This window comes from Oncorhynchus kisutch, linkage group LG17 (assembly GCF_002021735.2).
Source record: "Oncorhynchus kisutch isolate 150728-3 linkage group LG17, Okis_V2, whole genome shotgun sequence".
NCBI classification, from domain to species: Eukaryota; Metazoa; Chordata; class Actinopteri; order Salmoniformes; family Salmonidae; genus Oncorhynchus; species Oncorhynchus kisutch.
In genome coordinates, this window is record NC_034190.2 from 47473389 (window position 1) to 47495269 (window position 21881).

Below are 21881 nucleotides of genomic sequence, written 5' to 3' on the forward strand. Positions count from 1 at the left end.
CTACAACCTGGTGGGCTTTTCCTCCCCACTGCCCTGTCCCTGGGTCTGCAGGTAGACATCATACAGCTCCCTGAGGTGGATTATCAGCTCCTCTGTGTTCTGGCCTGTGAGGGCTGACACAGGGATCACCCTTTGGGCCATGTGGCCCCTGAGGGCATCCATTTTCCCCCGAGCCCCAGGCAGGTCCATTTTGTTGGCCACGATAACGTGGGGCCAGTGGGAGAGTCCGGCTCGTACTGGTCCAGCTCGAAACGCAGGTGCTGGAGCTGGGTCCAGGGTTCTGGGGAGGACAGGTGCAGGACAAAGAGCAGGAAGCGACAGCGCTCAACGTGGCGCAGGAAGAAGATCCCCAGACCTCGGTTCAGATGGACCCCATGTATGATACCAGGGAAGTCAGCCACCAGATATTGGGAAAGGGAGGGGTGGTAAACTGCATGATCAACCTTTGTGCCTAACATAATATATAACAGTAAGACAAACTCCATTACCTGCCACTTGCTCATGGTCCCTGTACTTAACAATTCCCACGTGGGGGTTGAGGGTTGTGAAGGGGTAGGCAGCCACAGCAGGCCTGGCATTGGAGATGGCCCATAGAAGAGAAGACTTCCCTGCATTGGGAAACCCAACCTGAAGTGGAAAAACACACACCAACATGTAAATCTAAGAAAATGTTATACATTTTTGTGGGATCAAGTCACATTCCATTTATACGTCCACAAAATTAACCAGCCCACATTATAATAACATAGACCTAGTCAGAGGAGAGTGAGCCCCACTCCCATGTCTCACCAGTCCAGCCATGGTACGCAGCTCCAGCTGGAGGACAACTCTCCTGGCCTCTCTCTCCCGGGGTGGCCGTCATTGGGGCACGGTTCTCATTGGACAGGAAGCGCAGTTCCTCTTTCCCCCCCAGCCACTCCAAACACAGCCACGTACTCCTGGCTATGCTGGGAGAGGTCTGCCATAGTCTCCCCTGCTCCCTCACCACCGTGCCCACTGGCACCTGCATGGTTCCAAAACACCACACACAACATTCAGTTTGGCCTTCACTTTATTATACAGTCAGCATTTCGGTATTTGGTATTCACTTAGTAATTACATCACAAAATGAAAGTCATTCAAATCTACGTTCATACACGAGCCCCTAATTCAAAGCAACACCCCGGCCGTAGCCATGGGCACTAACTCACAGCGATGTAGATTGTGCTGGCGTTGCGTCCGTTGCAGTTCTTACAGCCTCCTGAGTCGCCATCACCTCCTTTGTAAACGGGGGTGACCTGCGCCAGGGATTTCACCTGTCGTTCGTCTGGAGTCACGCAAGTAGCAGATAGACGGAAATAGGACTTGATGTAAGCATCCGAAACCTTTCTCCACAGCGTTGATCTGAAGAGGTGAACGAAAGCTTCTCAGAAGATCAAGACTTTTTTAAAACAATGTATAAACCAGGCCGGTTTGAGAAAAGTGCAACACTGTTGAGAGTGACAGTGTCTCTCACCCACTTTTGATGATGTTCCCACCATCTCCTCCATTCCCTCCGTCCGGTCCACCCCACTCTTTCCAGGGCTCACTATGAAAGGTGCAGGCCCCTTTCCCACCTGCTCCAGTCAGTACCTTCACATTGCGGTGGTCCACAAAGTGGCGAGTCTAAACAGAGTGAGAGCTCAAAGATATCTACCTGCATTCTAAAATCATATCCCACTTGCACCCTCTTGAAAACGTAACTAAGCTAATATCATTGTCACATCTTATAGTCTAATCAATATTTCCTTATCCTTATTTGTGTCACGTTCTGACCTTAGTTGTTATTATATCTTTGTTTTAGTATGGTCAGGGCGTGAGTTGGGTGGGCAGTCTATGTTTGTTTTTCTATGTTGGTTTTTGAGTTCGGCCTAGTATGGTTCTCAATTAGAGGCAGCTGTCAATTGTTGTCCCTGATTGAGAATCATACTTAGGTAGCCTGGGTTTCACTTTTGGGTTGTGGGTGTTTGTCTTCCGTGTCAGTGTTTGTCGCCACACGGGACTGTTTCGTTCATTTTCACGTTTATTGTTTTGTATTTCGTAGTGTTCAGTTTATGTTTTAAAATAAACATTATGGACACTTACCACGCTGCGTTTTGGTCCTTCGATCCTTCTCGCTTCTCCTCCTCAAAAGAGGAGGACGAGATCCCTTACAATTTGAGTCAGTGTTCACTTCGTCAACAATAATAGTGACTCAAATATTAATCACACACCTATTTTCAATGGCAATTGACGAGACTATAAATGACTAAATAGACCCAGAAACAAATATATTTCAGTTGACTAAAATGAGACAAAATTAAATTATCTGTGACTAAAATCTCACTACTAAATGGACTGGACAAGAGTTTTTGGAGAGATTAAGAGCTTTGAGTGATAAGCACAATTAATATTGGCAGCACAGAATCACAGCGCAGTTCTGTTAAGCAGTGTGAAGGACCAGCCTAGCCTACATCAGCTTGTGAGCTGCGGGGGAGCAAGCGATGAGTGTGGGTGGTCAGACAGGCTGATAGGCTCCGCTCCGCCTCCAATCATACACATATTCAACGTAACTAACCAGTCACCACCAGCCTTCTAGTTAGATACCCTTTGCCTGGTTAAGAAACACAAGCTGCTTAACTAAATTTTTAAAAGCAGCAGCAGCATTAAGTTTAATAGTAAAACAACAGTCAACTAGCTATGTTTTTCTCTCCCTTGAGTATAGGAACGCTTTTGAATTTGTAGTCTCACTCAACCCTCACACTTTTCCCACTGCATTTCATAGACAGGTTCTGTAATTAACATACTAGCCAAGTTTCCCTCTATTCCTCAGAGAAAACGGCTTGATTCTAGGCATTACCGTTCAAAAGATATTGCCCATAATACCAGCACTCACTTTTTTTCTTTCTATCACGCATTTGTGGGCCACATTTTACATTCATAAAGCATATCACGGCCCTTGCCAAGAGTGTTCAAAGCTGTCATCAAGGTAAAGGGGTGGCTATTTGAAGAATCTGAAATATAAAGTATATTTTGATTTGTTTAACACTTTTTTGGTTACTACATGATTCCATATGTGTTAATTCATAGTTCTGATGTCTTCACTATTATTCTACGTATGTGGAAAATAGTCAAAATCAAAGAAAACCCTTGAATGAGTAGGTGTTCTAAAATTTTTGACCGGTAGTGTATGTTTGTCATATTTCTACTGTTGGCAAGAGAATTGGATGTTATGCAGAAGAATATGTTGGTAGGACAAGTCTATGTATGTTTGTGCACATGGAAGACAGTGATTTATGTTTACTATAGGTTAATGAGGCAATACAAATGTGATGTGACTAAAATGAAAGGGCATTTAGTTGACATAAATGGCCCACTGTTTCTCATTCTGAAAGTAAATAGACCAAATCATTATTCAAATGACAAGAATGCAACTAAGACAATGATATTTTAGTCAAAATGAATAAGACGAGAATACATATTTTTTAAATAATGCAAAAATGAACACTGATTTGAATGCATGAAGAAACAAGTAAGCCCTGTCCAGAATTCCCCAAAGTGCAGTAAAACTAGTGGATAGGCATTGTAAGCTATCTAGCTATAGTATATTCGGAAAGTATACTTTTTTTCACATTTTGTTACGTTATAGCCTTATTCTAAAACAAATAAAATAGATTTTCCTACACACAATACCCCATAACGATAGAGCAAAAACAGGTTTTTAGAAATTGTAGCAAACTTAATAAAAATAAAACACTGAAATATGACATTTACATGCAGTACCAGCCAAAAGTTTGGAGACACCTATCCATTCCATTTTATTTATTTCTTTAACGATTTTCTACATTGTAGAATAATAGTGACAGTATCAAAAATATGAAATAACACATATGGAATCATGTAGTAACCAAAAAAGTGTTAAACAAATCAAAATATTCTTCAACGTAGCCACCCATTTCCTTGATGACAGCTTTGCACACTTTTGGCATTCTCTCAACCAGCTTCACCTGGAATGCATGCCTCATCCCGTCAGTTGAGGATGCCTGGTCATTCTTTAAAAGTAACTTCCTCACCATTTTAGATAAGCATGCTCCGTTCAAAAAATGCAGAACTAAGAACAGATACAGCCCTTGGTTCACCCCAGACCTGACTGCCCTCGACCAGCACAAAAACATCCTGTGGCGGACTGCAATAGCATCGAATAGTCCCCGTGATATGCAACTGTTCAGGGAAGTCCGGAACCAATACACGCAGTCAGTCAGGAAAGCTAAGGCCAGCTTCTTCAGGCAGAAGTTTGCATCCTGTAGCTCCAACTCCAAAAAGTTCTGGGACACCGTGAAGTCCATGGAGAACAAGAGCACCTCCTCCCAGCTGCCCACTGCACTGAGGCTAGGTAACACGGTCACCACTGATAAATCCATGATTATCGAAAACTTCAATAAGCATTTCTCAACGGCTGGCCATGCCTTCCGCCTGGCTACTTCAACCTCGGCCAACAGCTCCGCCCCCCCGCGCAGCTCCTCGCCCAAGCCTCTCCAGGTTCTCCTTTAACCAAATCCAGATAGCAGATGTTTTGAAAGAGCTGCAAAACCTGGACCCGTACAAATCAGCTGGGCTTGACAATCTGGACCCTCTATTTCTGAAACTATCTGCCACCATTGTCGCAACCCCTATTACCAGCCTGTTCAACCTCTCTTTCATATCGTCTGAGATCCCCAAGGATTGGAAAGCTGCCGCAGTCATCCCCCTCTTCAAAGGGGGAGACACCCTGGACCCAAACTGTTACAGACCTATATCCATCCTGCCCTGCCTATCTAAGGTCTTCGAAAGCCAAGTCAACAAACAGGTCACTGACCATCTCGAATCCCACCGTACCTTCTCCGCTGTGCAATCTGGTTTCCGAGCCGGTCATGGGTGCACCTCAGCCACACTCAAGGTACTCAACGATATCATAACCGCCATCGATAAAAGACAGTACTGTGCAGCCGTCTTCATCGACCTTGCCAAGGCTTTCGACTCTGTCAATCACCATATTCTTATCGGCAGACTCAGGAGCCTCGGTTTTTCGGATGACTGCCTTGCCTGGTTCACCAATTACTTTGCAGACAGAGTTCAGTGCGTCAAATCGGAGGGCATGCTGTCTGGTCCTCTGGCAGTCTCTATGGGGGTGCCACAGTGTTCAATTCTCGGGCCGACTCTTTTCTCTGTGTATATCAATGATGTTGCTCTTGCTGCGGGCGATTCCCTGATCCACCTCTACGCAGACGACACCATTCTATATACTTTCGGCCCGTCTTTGGACACTGTGCTATCTAACCTCCAAACAAGCTTCAATGCCATACAACACTCCTTCCGTGGCCTCCAACTGCTCTTAAACGCTAGTAAAACCAAATGCATGCTTTTCAACCGGTCGCTGCCTGCACCCGCATGCCCGACTAGCATCACCACCCTGGATGGTTCCGACCTAGAATATGTGGACGTCTATAAGTACCTAGGTGTCTGGCTAGACTGCAAACTCTCCTTCCAGACTCATATCAAACATCTCCAATCGAAAATCAAATCAAGAGTCGGCTTTCTATTCCGCAACAAAGCCTCCTTCACTCACCCCGCCAAGCTTACCCTAGTAAAACTGACTATCCTACCGATCCTCGACTTCGGCGATGTCATCTACAAAATGGCTTCCAACACTCTACTCAGCAAACTGGATGCAGTTTATCACAGTGCCATCCGTTTTGTCACTAAAGCACCTTATACCACCCACCACTGCGACTTGTATGCTCTAGTCGGCTGGCCCTCGCTACATATTCGTCGCCAGACCCACTGGCTCCAGGTCATCTACAAGTCCATGCTAGGTAAAGCTCCGCCTTATCTCAGCTCACTGGTCACGATGGCAACACCCATCCGTAGCACGCGCTCCAGCAGGTGTATCTCACTGATCATCCCTAAAGCCAACACCTCATTCGGCCGCCTTTCGTTCCAGTACTCTGCTGCCTGTGACTGGAACGAATTGCAAAAATCGCTGAAGTTGGAGACTTTTATCTCCCTCACCAACTTCAAACATCAGCTATCTGAGCAGCTAAACGATCGCTGCAGCTGTACATAGTCTATTGGTAAATAGCCCATACTGTTTTTATTTATTTACTTTTCTGCTCTTTTGCACACCAATATCTCTACCTGTACATGACCATCTGATCATTCATCACTCCAGTGTTAATCTGCAAAATTGTAATTATTTGCCTACCTCCTCATGCCTTTTGCACACATTGTATATAGACTCCCCTTTGTTTTCTACTGTGTTATTGACTTGTTAATTGTTTACTCCATGTGTAACTCTTTGTTGTCTGCTCACACTGCTATGCTTTATCTTGGCCAGGTCGCAGTTGCAAATGAGAACTTGTTCTCAACTAGCCTACCTGGTTAAATAAAGGTGAAATAAAAATAAATAAAATAAAATAAAAATTAACAGGTGTGCCTTCTTTAAAGTTAATTTGTGGAATTTATTTCCTTCATAATGCGTTTCAGCCAATCAGTTGTGTTGTGACAAGGTAGTGGGTATACAGAAGATAGCCTTATTTGGTAAAAGACCAAGTCCATATTATGGCAAGAACAACTCAAATAATCAAAGAGAAACGAGTCCATCATTACATGAAGCTAAGTCAAGTGAAAAGTTCCTTCAAGTGCAGTCTCAAAAACCATCAAGAACTATGAAGAAATTGGCTCTCACGAGAACCGCCACATGAAAGGAAGACCCAGAGTTACCTCTGCTGTAGAGGATAATTTCATTAGTTACCAGCCTCTGACTGCAGCCCAAATAAATGCTTCACAGAGTTCAAGTAACAGATACATCACAACATCAACTGTTCAGAAGAGACTGCATGAAATCAGGCTTTCAAGGTCAAATTTTTTTTTTTATTTCACCTTTATTTAACCAGGTAGGCAAGTTGCGACCTGGCCAAGATAAAGCAAAGCAGTTCAACACATACAACGACACAGAGTTACACATGGAGTAAAACAAACATACAGTCAATAATACAGTATAAACAAGTCTAAATACGATGTGAGCAAATGAGGTGAGAAGGGAGGTAAAGGCAAAAAAAGGCCATGGTGGCAAAGTAAATACAATATAGTAAGTAAAACACTGGAATGGTAGATTTGCAATGGAAGAATATGCAAAGTAGAAATAAAAATAATGGGGTGCAAAGGAGCAAAATAAATAAATAAATAAAATACAGTTGGGAAAGAGGTAGTTGTTTGGGCTAAATTATAGGTGGGCTATGTACAGGTGCAGTAATCTGTGAGCTGCTCTGACAGTTGGTGCTTAAAGCTAGTGAGGGAGATAAGTGTTTCCAGTTTCAGAGATTTTTGTAGTTCGTTCCAGTCATTGGCAGCAGAGAACTGGAAGGAGAGGCGGCCAAAGAAAGAATCGGTTTTGGGGGTGACTAGAGATATACCTGCTGGAGCGTGTGCTACAGGTGGGAGATGCTATGGTGACCAGCAAGCTGAGATAAGGGGGGACTTTACCTAGCAGGGTCTTGTAGATGACATGGAGCCAGTGGGTTTGGCGACGAGTATGAAGCGAGGGCCAGCCAACGAGAGCGTACAGGTCGCAATGGTGGGTAGTATATGGGGCTTTGGTGACAAAACGGATTGCACTGTGATAGACAGCATCCAATTTGTTGAGTAGGGTATTGGAGGCTATTTTGTAAATGACATCGCCAAAGTCGAGGATTGGTAGGATGGTCAGTTTTACAAGGGTATGTTTGGCAGCATGAGTGAAGGATGCTTTGTTGCGAAATAGGAAGCCAATTCTAGATTTAACTTTGGATTGGAGATGTTTGATATGGGTCTGGAAGGAGAGTTTAGAGTCTAACCAGACACCTAAGTATTTGTAGTTGTCCACGTATTCTAAGTCAGAGCCGTCCAGAGTAGTGATGTCGGACAGGCGGGTAGGTGCAGGTAGCGATCGGATGAAGAGCATGCATTTAGTTTTACTTGTATTTAAGAGCAATTGGAGGCCACGGAAGGAGAGTTGTATGGCATTGAAGCTTGCCTGGAGGGTTGCTAACACAGTGTCCAAAGAAGGGCCAGAAGTATACAGAATGGTGTCGTCTGCGTAGAGGTGGATCAGAGACTCACCAGCAGCAAGAGCGACCTCATTGATGTATACAGAGAAGAGAGTCGGTCCAAGAATTGAACCCTGTGGCACCCCCATAGAGACTGCCAGAGATCTGGACAGCAGACCCTCCGATTTGACACACTGAACTCTATCAGAGAAGTAGTTGGTGAACCAGGCGAGGCAATCATTTGAGAAACCAAGGCTGTCGAGTCTGCCGATGAGGATGTGGTGATTGACAGAGTCGAAAGCCTTGGCCAGATGAATGAATACGGCTGCACAGTAATGTTTCTTATCGATATCATTTAGGACCTTGAGCGTGGCTGAGGTGCACCCATGACCAGCTCTGAAACCAGATTGCATAGCAGAGAAGGTATGGTGAGATTCGAAATGGTCGGTAATCTGTTTGTTGACTTGGCTTTCGAAGACCTTAGAAAGGCATGGTAGGATAGATATAGGTCTGTAGCAGTTTGGGTCAAGAGTGTCCCCCCCTTTGAAGAGCGGGATGACCGCAGCTGCTTTCCAATCTTTGGGAATCTCAGACGACACGAAAGAGAGGTTGAACAGGCTAGTAATAGGGGTGGCAACAATTTCGGCAGATAATTTTAGAAAGAAAGGGTCCAGATTGTCTAGCCTGGCTGATTTGTAGGGGTCCAGATTTTGCAGCTCATTCAGAACATCAGCTGAACGGATTTGGGAGAAGGAGAACTGGGGAAGGCTTGGGCGAGTTGCTGTGGGGGGTGCAGTGCTGTTGAGCGGGGTAGGAGTAGCCAGGTGGAAAAAATGCTTATTGAAATTCTCAATTATGGTGGATTTATCAGTGCTGACAGTGTTTCCTATCTTCAGTGCAGTGGGCAGCTGGGAGGAGGTGTTCTTATTCTCCATGGACTTTACAGTGTCCCAGAACTTTTTTGAGTTAGTGTTGCAGGAAGCAAATTTCAGCTTGAAAAAGCTAGCCTTGGCTTTTCTAACTGCCTGTGTATAATGGTTTCTAGCTTCCCTGAACAGCTGCATATCACGGGGGCTGTTCGATGCTAATGCAGAACGCCATAGGATGTTTTTGTGTTGGTTAAGGGCAGTTAAGTTAAATTGCTGCAAAGAAACCACTACTAAAGGGCACCAATGACAAGAAGAGACTTGTTTGAGCCAAGAAACCAGAGCAATATACATTAGATCAGTAGAAATCTGTCTTTTAGTCTGATGAGTCCAAATTAGATTTTTGGTTCCAACCGCAGTGTCTTTGTAAGACACAGAGTCGGAACGGATGATCTCCGCATGTGTGGTCCCCACCATGAAGCATGGAGGAGGAGGTGTGTGTTTTTTTGTGCTGGTGACACTTTCTGTGATTTATTAAGAATTCAAGGCACACTTAACCAGCTTGGTTATCACAGCATTCTGCAGCGATACACCATCCCATCTGGTTTGCACTTAGTGAGACTATCATATGTTCACACCTCCAGGCTGTGTAAGGGCTATTTGACCAATAAGGAGTGATGGAGTGCTGCATCAGATGACCTGGCCTCCACAATCCCCTGACCTCAACCCAGTTGAAATGGTTTGGACCTCAGAGTGAAGGAAAAGCAGCCAACAAGTGCACAGTATATGTTGGAACTCCTTCAAGACTGTTGGAAAAGCATTCCAGGTGAAACTGGATGAGAGAATGCCAAGAGTGTGCAAAGCTGTCATCAAGACAAAGGGTGGCTACTTTGAAGAATGTAAAATATATTTTCATTTTTTTTAACACTTTTTTAGTTACTAAATGATCCCATGTGTTATTTCATGTTCATTTCCTTTTGATGTCTTCACTATTATTCTACAATGTAGACAATAGTAAAGATAAAGAAAAACCCTTGAATGAGTAGGTGTGTCCAAACTTTTGACTGGTACTGTAAGTATTCAGACCCTTTACTCTGTAGTTTATTGAAGCACCTTTGCCAGCGATCTTGGGTATGACGCTACAAGCTTGGCACACCTGTATTTGGGGAGTTTCTCCTATTATTTTCTGCAGATCCTCTCAAGCTCTGTCAGGTTGGATGGGGAGTGTGGCTGCACAACTATTTTCAAGTATCTCTCGAGATGTTCGATCGGGCCACTCAAGGACATTCAGAGACTTGTCAAGAAGCAACTCCTGCGTTGTCTTGGCTGTGTGCGCTTAGGGTCGTTGTCCTATTGGAAGGTGAACCTTCGCCCCAGTCTGAGGTCTTTAGCAGGGTTTCATCAACGATCTCTCTGCACTTTGCTCCATTCATCTTTCCCTCGATCCTGACTATTCTCCCAGTCCCTGGCGCTGAAAAACATCCCCACAGCATGATGCTGCCACCACCATGCTTCCCCATAGGGATGGTGCCAGGTTTCCTCCAGGCATGATGCTTGGCATTCAGGCCAAAGAGTTCAATCTTGGTTTCATCAGACAAGAGAATCTTGTTTCTCATGGTCTGAGAGTCTTTTAGGTGCCTTTTGGCAAACACCAAGTGGGCTGTCATGTGCCTTTTACTGAGGAGTGGCTTCTGTCTGGCCACTCTACAATAAAGGCCTGCTTGATGGAGTGCTGCAGACATGGTTGTCCTTCTGGAAGGTTCTCCCATCTCCACAGAGGAACTCTAGACCTCTGTCAGAGTGACCATCGTGTTCGGCTCTTCTCCCCCAATTGCTCAGTTTGGCTGGGCAGCTAGCTCTGGGCAGCTAGTGGTTCCAAACTTTCCCCATTTAAGAATGATGAAGGCCACTGTGTTCTTGGGGAACATCAATGCTGCAGCAATGTTTTGGTACCCTTCCCCGATCTGTGTCTCGAGACAATCCTGTCTCAGAGCTCTAAGGACAATTACTTGGACCTCATGGCTTGGTTTTTGCTCTGACATGCACTGTCAACTGTGGGACATTATATAGACAGGTGTGTGACTTTCCAAATCATGTCCAATCAATTTAATTTACTTACCACAGATGGACTCAAATCAAGTTATACAAACATCTGAAGGATGATCAATGGTAACAGGATGTACCTGAGATGAATTTCGAGTCTCATAGCAAAGGGTCTGAATACTTACATAAATAGTTTTTTTGTGTTTTTTTGTAATACAATCGCAAAAATAAAATAAAAACCTGTTGTCATTATGGGGTATTGTTTGTAGATTGATGAGGACATTTTTTTATTTAATCAATTTTAGAATAAGGCTATAACGTAACAAAATGTGGTCAAGGAGTCTGAATACTTCCCGAAAGCACATAACTTGGCAATGTAAACAACCATGGTGTGCAGTGCATGGCTAACTTTTCTTAGTGGGTCGAGGACAGGGGGTAGCTAATCGAGCTAGTTAGCTTTATCACGTTAAAACATACCATCTTTTTTCTGACAGTTATTTCTTTTTGAGATTTGTGCACAGGACGTGGTGACTTTCCTGATTCCAGTTGTTTTCCTCTGTGCTGCCAAGTGGCTTCTGAGCCCCGTCAACCAGCTGCCCTTCACCTCGTTCCTAAAGCAAACGTGTGCAAATATTCGGCTTATCTCTTGGACAAGCCATCTTCGGCTCTGAACCTTTGACAATATAGTTAACATTGCAAAATAATGAATGTCATGTCAAAGGGAGACAGCCAGAAGTGTCGCCCTGACCTCGTCAACTAGCTAACAGTAACGTTACTATAGCAGGATAATGTGTTAGTTAGCTAGCTAACGTAGCTCGTTAGCTAGACAAGTCACTTTCGACAAGCCTACTAATGAAATCGGCCAAACAAAATGTCCATCTATCTCTAAATATTTTACAAAACCTCGCAATCTAACAACGCTAAACAAACATGAAGCTTTTATACCAATGCTAATTGTTTGGAACAACAACTTCTCTTCAGCTGCATGCTGCGAGCTAGCTACGGTAGCACCGAGGTTCAAAAAGCATGTAAAGTCAAAGCATGGGTCGTGTAATGGAACATTGCTTCATACAAGACAGACACAAAACAAGGTGGAAGTAAATTTATTTTACATATTAAACCGTAACAAAAGACGAAGGTGAGCAATCGATTAAACATTCATATGTGGTTATGCACAAACAAACCCTTTATTCTGTCACACACACGCAATGTATTGCATTATAAGCAAAACAGTACATATCCAATTCACAGGAAATTAATACAATTATATATTATGCAGTCTAAAGAAGCCTATGATTGTCACTGTAGAGTTGAGTTAACATACAGTTATTGAGCTGTTTGACAGCCAGGTACCTCAGATATCCCACTTTATTGACAACATAAAACATATCCCACTTTATTGGCAAGTATAATGAGTTTTGCTGTCCCCTTTTCAGCATTTTATATTAAAGTTCCAGTCTGACATTACTAGGATTATTACAGGGGATATACCTATACAACAAACCAAACCATGATTTTCATAAAATGATCAAATCGTTTGAGGTAAATAAAGACAACCACAACATATCTTTACATATTGTACATTGTCATAGAAATTATAAGGCAAGTGTGTTTGTGGGACAAACTTGTCTTCTATAACACTCCTAAGGACTTACCAACCAACACTTGATCTAGGATCACTTTGAATAAAATACATTGAATAAGACAAATGGCAAACTTGTTTTGTTTCTGTAAAATATGACATACACCAAACATGTATGCCATATGCACTCACACACATAGCCTAAGACTTCATCACATTGGTTAGAATGTAATACATTACAAAACATCCCTCTATATGGGTTAAGACAGTTGAAGCAAACCCCAAACACAATTGGCAAAAGAAAAATACTTTGGATTATGTACTCAACTAGATAGAAGGCTAAGACTTTTCATTTTTGTACCCTAATAGGCTATAGTGTGTGGTAGCACACAGAAAGTCATTAAAGTCCATTATCAAGCCTAATGATAGTCTCATCCTCTGCTCCAGTGACTGACTGTATTGCACGTATTGAAAAAGGTGTTGTGCGGATTGTTAAAAACATTCTAAAATCCTCTCCCTGTGTGTTACTTTACTTTGGCTGTTTGGAAATCATTTCTTAGAAACAACTATGATAAGTAAATGTGCATAACAGAGAATGAGACATAGACAAATTAAAACATCTGATAAAAGAAATTGTACATTTATAAATAAATATACTGAACAAAAATTTAAACGCAACATGTAAAATGTTGGTCCCATGTTTCATGAGCTGAAATAAAAGATCCCAGAAATGTTCCATACACACAAAAAGCTCAAATTTTGTGCACACGTTTTTACATCTCTGTTAGTGAGCATTTCTCATTTGCCAAGATAATCCATCCATCTGACAGGTGTGGCATATTAAGAAGCTGATTAAACAGCATGATCATTACACAGGTGCACCTTGTGGTGGGGACAATAAAAGGCCACTAAATTGTGCAGTTGTCACACAACACAATGCAACAGATGTCTCAAGTTGAGAGAGCGTGCAATTGGCATGCTGACTACAGGAATGTCCACCAGAGCTGTTTGCAGAGTTGAAAGTTAATTTCTCTACCATAAGCCGCCTCCAACATCGTTTTAGAGAATTTGGCAGTACGTCCAACTGGCCTCTCAACCGCAGACCACATGTAACCACCCCAGCCCAGGACCTCCACATCCGGCTTCATCCCGGACTGTGGGTTTGCACACCCAAAGAATGTCCGCACAAACGGTCAGAAACGGTCTCAGAGAAGCTCATTAGCGTACTCAACGTCCTCACCTGGGTCTTGATCTGACTACATTTCGGCATCTTAACCGGCTTCGGTGGGCAAATGCTCACCTTTTGATGGCCACTGGCACACTGGAGAAGTGTGCTCTTGATGGATGAATCCTGGTTTCAACTGTACAGGGCTGATGACAGATAACGTGAATGGGTTCGTGTAAGCAAGCAGTTTGCTGATGGCAGCATCGTGAACAGAGTGCCCCATGGTGGCGGTGGGATTATGGTATGGGCAGGCATACGCTATGAACAATGAACATAATTGATCCACGCCCCTCCCTTTTTTTCAAAGTTATCTGTGACCAAAATAATCATATCTGTATTCCCAGTAATGTGAAATCCATAGACTAGGGCCTAATGAATTCATTTCAATGGACTGTTCCTTATTGGAACTGTAACTCATGAAAATCTTTGAAATTGTTGCATGTTGCGTTTATATTTTTGTTCAGTGTAAATGGAAAAAGTCCCAACATATAAAAATCTACAAATCATTTTTCTTAATAAAAAAAAAGCTTAGTTAAAAAAAAATGCAATCAGACAAAAGTAAAGAATGAACAAAAAGGATCGATCATGGAAATGAATTGTCCATATTAGTTGTAATATTATGATGGTTGTTGATAGTTGCACTCTCTTGTCAATCTACCATCTATTGTGCCTATAACCTTACTCAAACATTTGTTCTTCATACACAGACAGATTGGTAACACTGAACAGTCGGTAACACCACACGCCGATCTACACAACTTCACAGTTTCAAACACAACCTGAACACTTCAGGTTGAACACTACTGACAAGTCCCATTTTCACCTTAATCAAGTTAAGCTTTACACTGAATAAAAGATGCTGAATGTATGACCAAACGTTCTTTTTGTGACCAGGGCACATTTTAAATTGCAATCTTCGACAGAGGACAGCACTTGTATTGTGCACCCTGTGAAAGACAGACAGAAAAGTAGGGTGAGAGAACCAGACGGAGGTTGATAGCGAGGACAGAGACCAAAAAAAGGAAGACATTTAAAGGCAAGGTTCGAATTAAACATATGAGTCTTTTCAACGCTTATGAGGCTTATAATATAGCTTATAATAATGCTATTGAGGGTTCCCCGATTTGTTACCAGATACCCCAATAATTCAAATCATCTCATAGGGTGAGCAAAAGAAGAGAAAGCAGAGATGAAAGGTGTTTCATGCAGGATCTCCTGAACCAGTTCAGCTGTACTTCAGCTGTACTTCAGCTGTACAGCTGTAAAATAGTGAACCAGCAGAACATGAATCTGACTTAGTCTAGTCTGCTAATCCGTGTCTCAGCAAACTAAAATGATTCAGAGATAAATCTAACTCATTTACTCAGAGACTGGTTTACACACGACTGTTGGGGGTTATTCACAGAACTGTTCCCTTGCCTAACTTGTCCACCAGTTTGCCCAGGAGGTGGTGCCTTATTGCTGGTAGTTTCCGTATTGACCCTAAAAGAGAGGGAGTTAGAAAATAAACATCTTTAGGCATGTCAGGTCAGCATGAGATGGGGAATACTTTTGTTCATGAATACTTTCTCATGATTCAAAGCAACCCATGGGCATCGCCACTGTGGTCATTTGCGGTGTGAGTTGCCCAATTTACCCAATGTTTTGTTGGACAGTACGGTCCTCCTCAAAACGTGGGGTTGGGGGTAGCTGTAGTTGTACCTGTTCGTAGGCGTAGGGCCTCTGTGTCTGTGCCCCAGAGGAAGCCTGGGAGCGGTAGGAGCTGTACTGCTGGCCCTGACCCTGCTGGTACTGGGAGTACTGGGACTGCGCACCCTGACCTGGACCTGGAGACCAAATCAGTCAATCAACCAAGTCTTGAATCACACTGATGGTTGTAACAGTGAAACAATCATCATCTTTAAAAAATAAATGTCCTGATATGAATGTTCAATTCCCAACCAGCCCAACAATCCCAACTATCAGCAGCATCAATATTCCCGTAGAAAAACATAGGGATGTGTATGTCTGTGTGTCTGCCACTGTATGTCTGTGCATTCATGCAAGTGTGTGTGTGTGTGTGTGTTCCTTACCATAGACCTGTGGCTGTCCGCTGTAGCCCTGCTGTGAGGGGTACTGTTGTTGGCTGAAGGGCTGCTGCTGGCCTGACCCCTGCTGGTACTGGGCCTGCTGCTGACTGTACTGAGAGTTGCCTGGGGATCAGGAGCAGCAATTTCACTACTTCAAGACTTAACTTCATACTGTAATCTCTCGTGGATAGATGCATGTAACATTAATAGTAATCGAGCATCTGACACAATTACGCAAGATTTTACTGTAGTTCGGCGTGTCTGAGATTGGGCCTACAGTGGCACATAGCTAGCACCTACAATACTATCACAAGTTCACAACCTTTATGCTTATTAGGCATGAGTCTATGTGTTTTGGGAACATACCTCCTTCGTAGTAGTGCTGTGAGGACTCATCAAAGGACCTCTCATAGCCCTGTTCACCGTAGGATGATTGTTGGTAGGAGTACTCCCCATGACCTGGAGGGGGCAGGAATGAGTACATGCCAAAAACCAATCTACCAAAAACAATGTGGCTCCTCACACATTTAGAGTAGAGAGCTTGGTCCTTTCACAGTTTGTAAACAGTTTACATACATAGATGTGCACCCATAAGTTGACAAGAGCACAAACAGACATTTGCAGTGCCTCGGACACTTAAACACACAGAGCACACAAATACACGCTAGAATCAGTTGGCTGCCCTAAACGATTTTCAAAAATGGGAAATCTACAATTTCCGCACACCAGAGGGGAACACTATTGACAGAGGCACACCGGGAGGAAACAGTTCTAAGACCAAACTCAGCACTTTGCCAACAAAATCATAATCCTTCCACAAAAATCCACCGTACAAAAGACTCCCACACGAAGGGAAAGGAAAGACAAGAAGCCAGAGGATTGGAATATGGAGTTCAGCGCTGCAGTATAACTTGAAGACAGGGCAGTGGGATGACACTGAGACGAGATGGCATGTATGCGTGTGTGTGATTGAGATGTCTGAAAGGTGTGTATGTGTTGGAGGGGTTGTGTGTGTGAGGGTCAAGGCTCTAAATGATTACCATCAGAGTAATACTGCTGGTTTATGGGCTCGCTGGAGCTCTGAGTGTGTCCGTACTGCTCTCCGTAGAAATCGTCTTGTCCCATGTACTGCGGTGCCGATCCTGCAAGACAGGCGACACCAGGATTGGTTAATCAGCTGGTCGGACCAATGGGCCTCTGTGTTGGTTGTTGGTGACTAAAGGGGGCTGGACCAGGGCGCTTTGGCAGTTGGAGGGGAGTGTGTGTGTGTGTGTGTGTGTGTGTGTGTGTGTGTGTGTGTGTGTGTGTGTGAGAGAGAAAGAGAAGTTCTGTCTTATGGGTGCTAATTACATAATGAGAAGCTTTTTTGTAGTTCAATGACTCAAGTTCAAGAGGTCCTATTAGTAGATTTAAACTGAATAAATTATTGTGAAGGAGGAGTTGTCCGAAATGTGAATTGATCATGGGAAGAAAATGCATCATTTTGGCATCCATTTTCATTTCAGAATGTTGAGCCCTATCCAAACCATGATCTGAAAAATTATAGAATCCTATGAGAATGAAATGAAATATGACTTTCTGAAAGGACCAATAAGAGTGGTTTTAGAAATCCCAGAAGGGCCAATCATATGGGAGACGCTGTGGTGGTGGTGTGCAGAAACTCCAGATGCCATTCCTTCACAAACGACTGAACCAGAAACCAAATATATTTATTTCCGTTGCCAGAAGTATTGCTAGAAATATCGCTGTATCTGCAAGACAGCAACTCACAGTCTCGCTAAATATTAATATTCTACAAAATATTGATCCAATAACGTAATGCAAAAAGGACCATTATCACAGCAGCCAACAGCTAGTGAACAAATGATCTTTCATGGAAAAAGGAAACGATTCAATTCCCCATTGACAAATATATTTTGTCAGTGATGAACTATACACTGGAACAATAGAGTCCTTGTGGACAAGATCTAGTGATCGTACCTGGACAAGCTGGGATAAGACCAAGGTAAGCCACAACAAACAACCCGGGGCAAGTGGCCTCTGTTTCCCTGGAGACATTTTCTCAGACATCCTACAGACGAGCGACTGACGAGTCTCTTTGAGGTACATGCCTAGTCCACGTCCCACACCAAACACAAGGGGACGTTTCAGGACTAGTTTGAGGCTCATGCTGACTGACACCATGGGTAAAGGGATTTACAGAGACTGGGACTACAAGTTACAACAGCCATAAATCTTCAGTCCGCCTCTTAAAGTCACAGGCAGGACATTACTATGGGTGAGATCTAGGCTACACACCTGCGATACCATGGTAACGTATGCGCATCCGTGACAGATTATATCCACCATAAATATCATAGTCTATTATTTAGGCTCACACCTCCTAAACACCTGCTAACCATTAACATCTCCACCTTTCAATCCAACGTCCATGTCGTCTGCATCCGCAGTTGCTACATCTTCAGGAGTTCCTCTAGAAATCATCTCCACCCTGAACCACACAGCCATTTCCTCCATATATAAACCACAGTGCATCTGCAGCCCATAACCAAACCGCAGCAGCCTGGAGAAAGACAGAGACCCATGGTCACCTACCTTGCTGTGTGGGTCGGTAGGTCCCCATGGGCCTCTGGCTCATCATGTTGTTGCCTTGTCCGCTCTGCCCCAACATGCCCATAGCAGCCTGCTGACCCTGGTACTGCTGCTGTCCGCCACCAGTCTGGGTTGAGGGGTAATGAGGTGTAGCCGACTGCTGGTGCATCATGGAGACTAAAAGGGGGGTGGGGGGGGGCGTTATGGGGAGAGATCTTACACAATGTCAACATCTTCATCATTGTCATCAACAACATACATAACCGGAACGGAAACAGGCAGAATCAAAAGAAGGAAAAAAATAGGGAGGGGTCATGACAGTCAGAGAGTAGCCAGAAAGGGAGGGTCTGCTTCAAATATTCAAAGAATCTGGGAAAGAGAGGGGCTTTAAAATGCTCTGTAGGAAATGGAAAAGAAGCCAAAGAGGGGTCAGTTCATAAAACAGAGATAAATACACATGGACAACCAGGCAGATGAGTGCGGGCTGCATGGCTTCATGTCAGGGGTTAGAGGTCAGGAGAAGAGAGGAGAGCCTGAAGCAGGGAGGTGACTGGGGATAGACTAGCAAATACTGGACTCCAGAGGAAGGATGGGGCTGCCTACCAGTCTGATGAACTGAATGTGTTTGGTTCTTCTTGTCGTTCATAGGACAATGCAGACTTTCAGAGGTTTTGGAGTGTGAAGTTCAAGTGTATAAAGACTAGAGAAGGTTTTCTAACAGAGAGGGCAGAGGGGAGGTTATTGAGAAAGATGTTGAAAAGCTGTGGAATACCTTCAGGGGTTCCTTGGGTCAGTGAATCATCCACCGATGTCCTCTCCTGTCTAAATCAATACAATCCTAATTTTCTAGAATCCGGGGAGGACAGACCTCCCTCCCTATCTCTCCCTCGCTCTCTAGGCCCTACTGAACACTACAGGACATCCTAAATCCCAACCTCCAGACTACACATGTACAGTTGAAGTTGAAAGTTTACATACACTTAGGTTGGAATCATTAAAACTTGTTTTTCAACCACTCCACAAATTTCTTGTTAACAAACTATAGTTTTGGCAAGTTGGTTAGGACATCTACTTTGTGCATGACATGAGTAATTTTTCCAACAACAATTGTTTACAGACAGATTATTTCACTACATCACAATTCCAGTGGGTCAGAAGTTTACATACACTAAGGTGACTGTGCCTTTAAAGAGCTTGGAAAATTCCAGAAAATTATGTCATGGCTTTAGTCGCTTCTGGTAGGCTAATTGACATAATTTGAGTCAATTGGAGGTGTACCTGTGGATGTATTTCAAGGCCTACCTTCAAACTCAGCGCCTCTTTGGTTGACATCATGGGAAAATCAAAAGAAATCAGCCAAGACCTCAGAAAAAAAGGTAGACCTCCACAGGTCTGGTTCATTTCCAAACGCCTGAAGGTACCACGTTCATCTGTACAAACAGTACGCAAGTTTAAACACCATGGGATCATACTGCTTAGGAAGGAGACACATTCTGTCTCCTAGAGATGAACGTACTTTGGTGCGAAAAGTGCAAAATCAATCCCAGAACAACAGCAAAGGACCTTGTGAAGATACCGGAGGAAAAAGGTACAAAAGTATTATATCCACAGTAAAACGAGTCCTATATCAACATAACCTGAAAGGCCGCTCAGCAAGGAAGAAGCCACTGCTCCAAAACCTACATAAAAAAGGCAGACTACAGTTTGCAACTGCACATGGGGACAAATATCGTACTTTTTGGAGAAATGTCCTCTGGTCTGACGGAAAAAAATAGAACTATTTGGCCATAATGACCATCGTTATATTTGAGAAAAAAGGGGAGGCTTGAAAGCCGAAGAACACCATCCCAACCGTGAAGCATGTGGGTGGCAGCATCATGTTGTAGGGGTGCTTTGCTGCAGGAGGTACTGGTGCACTTCACAAAATAGATGGCATCATGAGGAATGCACATTGAAGCGACTGGTGCACATTGAAGCAACATCTCAAGACATCAGTCAGGAAGTTAAAGCTTGGTCACAAATGGGTCTGCCAAATGGACAATGACCCCAAGAAAACTTCCAAAGTTGTGGCAAAATGGTTAAGGCTATGGCAGAATACTGCCCCCGTTGGAGAAATGCGTGCCCATAGTAAACTGACAAAAAATCTGTAAAAAATTGCTAATATATGCATATAATAAATATTATTGAATAGAAAACACTCTAAAGCTTCTAAAACCGTTCAAATTATGTCTCTATGTAAAGCAGAACTCACAGGGCATCCATTCTTCCAAACTCTTTCTGTCATCAGAAAAGTTGGCCCAACTTTGACGTCATCGCCCCCACCCTTCCCAACCAGCTACAGATCTGGAAACAGTTTCTATCTCTTCAGCGCGATGTCCTCTTTCAATGGGGCGCGTCATTGTGAAGATTGCGCGCTCCCTCACCCTTTGGCGGGGCGAAACCCTCCGGTCACGCAATAATACGTGCGCGCATCTGCAATTTCTCTCTTTTGTTCCAAGATCCACACAAGATAAATTGCATATTATTGAAAAAAACATAAATGTACTGTATAACATGTCCTATTCCTGTCATCTGATGAAGATTTTCAAAAGGTTAGTGAATTATTTTTCTTTTAATCCTGCTTTTGTGATTGCATCTATTGTTCTACAAAATGGCTATGTAAATTAGCCTATCTTTGGTGGTGGTTTGACATAAATATGTGCTATGTTTTCGCCGTAAAACATTTTAGAAATCTGACTTGGTGGCTAGATGAACAAGGTGTTTATCTTTCATTTGAGCTATTGGACTTGTTAATGTGTGGAGGTTAAATATTTCTAAGAATATCTTTGCGTTCTGTGCGCCACTGTGTCAGTTGAGCAGTGGGGGAGGGTACCCCTAGAGGTACGTGTGGGGCCAACGGACAACAAAGTCAAGGTATTGGAGTGGCCATTCCTGCTTCCAAGCAAAAATTAAAGCAGAAAGCACCAGTGACTCGGTCTATAAAATAGTGGTCAGATGAAGCAGATGCCAAACTACAGGACTGTTTTGCTATCACAGACTGGTACATGTTCCGAGATTCTCCCGATGACATTGAGGAATACACCACATCAGTCACTGGCTTCATCAATAAGTGCATCGAGGACGTCGTCCCCACAGTGACTGTACGGACATATCCCAACTGTAATAATTGTGTTGTGGAGAAATGACCAGGCAGGAGACGGGAGTACAGTTAGTTTTCGTTTAGTCAAAACCCCTCATGCGCTACAGTTCCCGGCACCCCAGTGCGCATGTGCATTTCCTATTAGGTGTAGTAACGTAACACTGCCGTAATGCATTACTGCTTAGTACCAGCACAGTAACTAATATAAACAGATGTAGATCCCAGATACTACACCAACCAGAAGCCATGGATTACAGGCAACATTCGCACTGAGCTAAAGGGTAGAGCTGCCGCTTTCAAGATGC

At 43.5% G+C, this 21881-nt stretch overlaps 1 protein-coding gene and 1 pseudogene across 7 annotated transcripts in view; both read right to left on the bottom strand.

Annotated features, from left to right (window-relative positions):
• Positions 1–13821, bottom strand: LOC109906967 (mitochondrial ribosome-associated GTPase 2-like; annotated as a pseudogene).
• The window catches only part of LOC109907777 (calcium-responsive transactivator), an 18574-nt gene continuing 8749 nt past the window's right edge, over positions 12057–21881 (bottom strand). For 3 of the 7 annotated variants that reach the window (XM_020505979.2, XM_020505976.2, XM_031793954.1), the window contains 6 exons: positions 18441–18614; positions 16886–16987; positions 16212–16304; positions 15849–15968; positions 15413–15602; positions 12057–15258 (listed from right to left, as the gene is read on the bottom strand). In XM_020505979.2, the coding sequence (XP_020361568.1) occupies positions 15132–15258; positions 15413–15602; positions 15849–15968; positions 16212–16304; positions 16886–16987; positions 18441–18614 (806 nt within the window). In that variant the 3' untranslated portion in view covers positions 12057–15131. The remainder of the gene's footprint in view (positions 15259–15412; positions 15603–15848; positions 15969–16211; positions 16305–16885; positions 16988–18440; positions 18615–21881) is intronic. The other 4 variants (XM_020505980.2, XM_020505977.2, XM_020505978.2 and 1 more) reach the window with 3 other exon arrangements.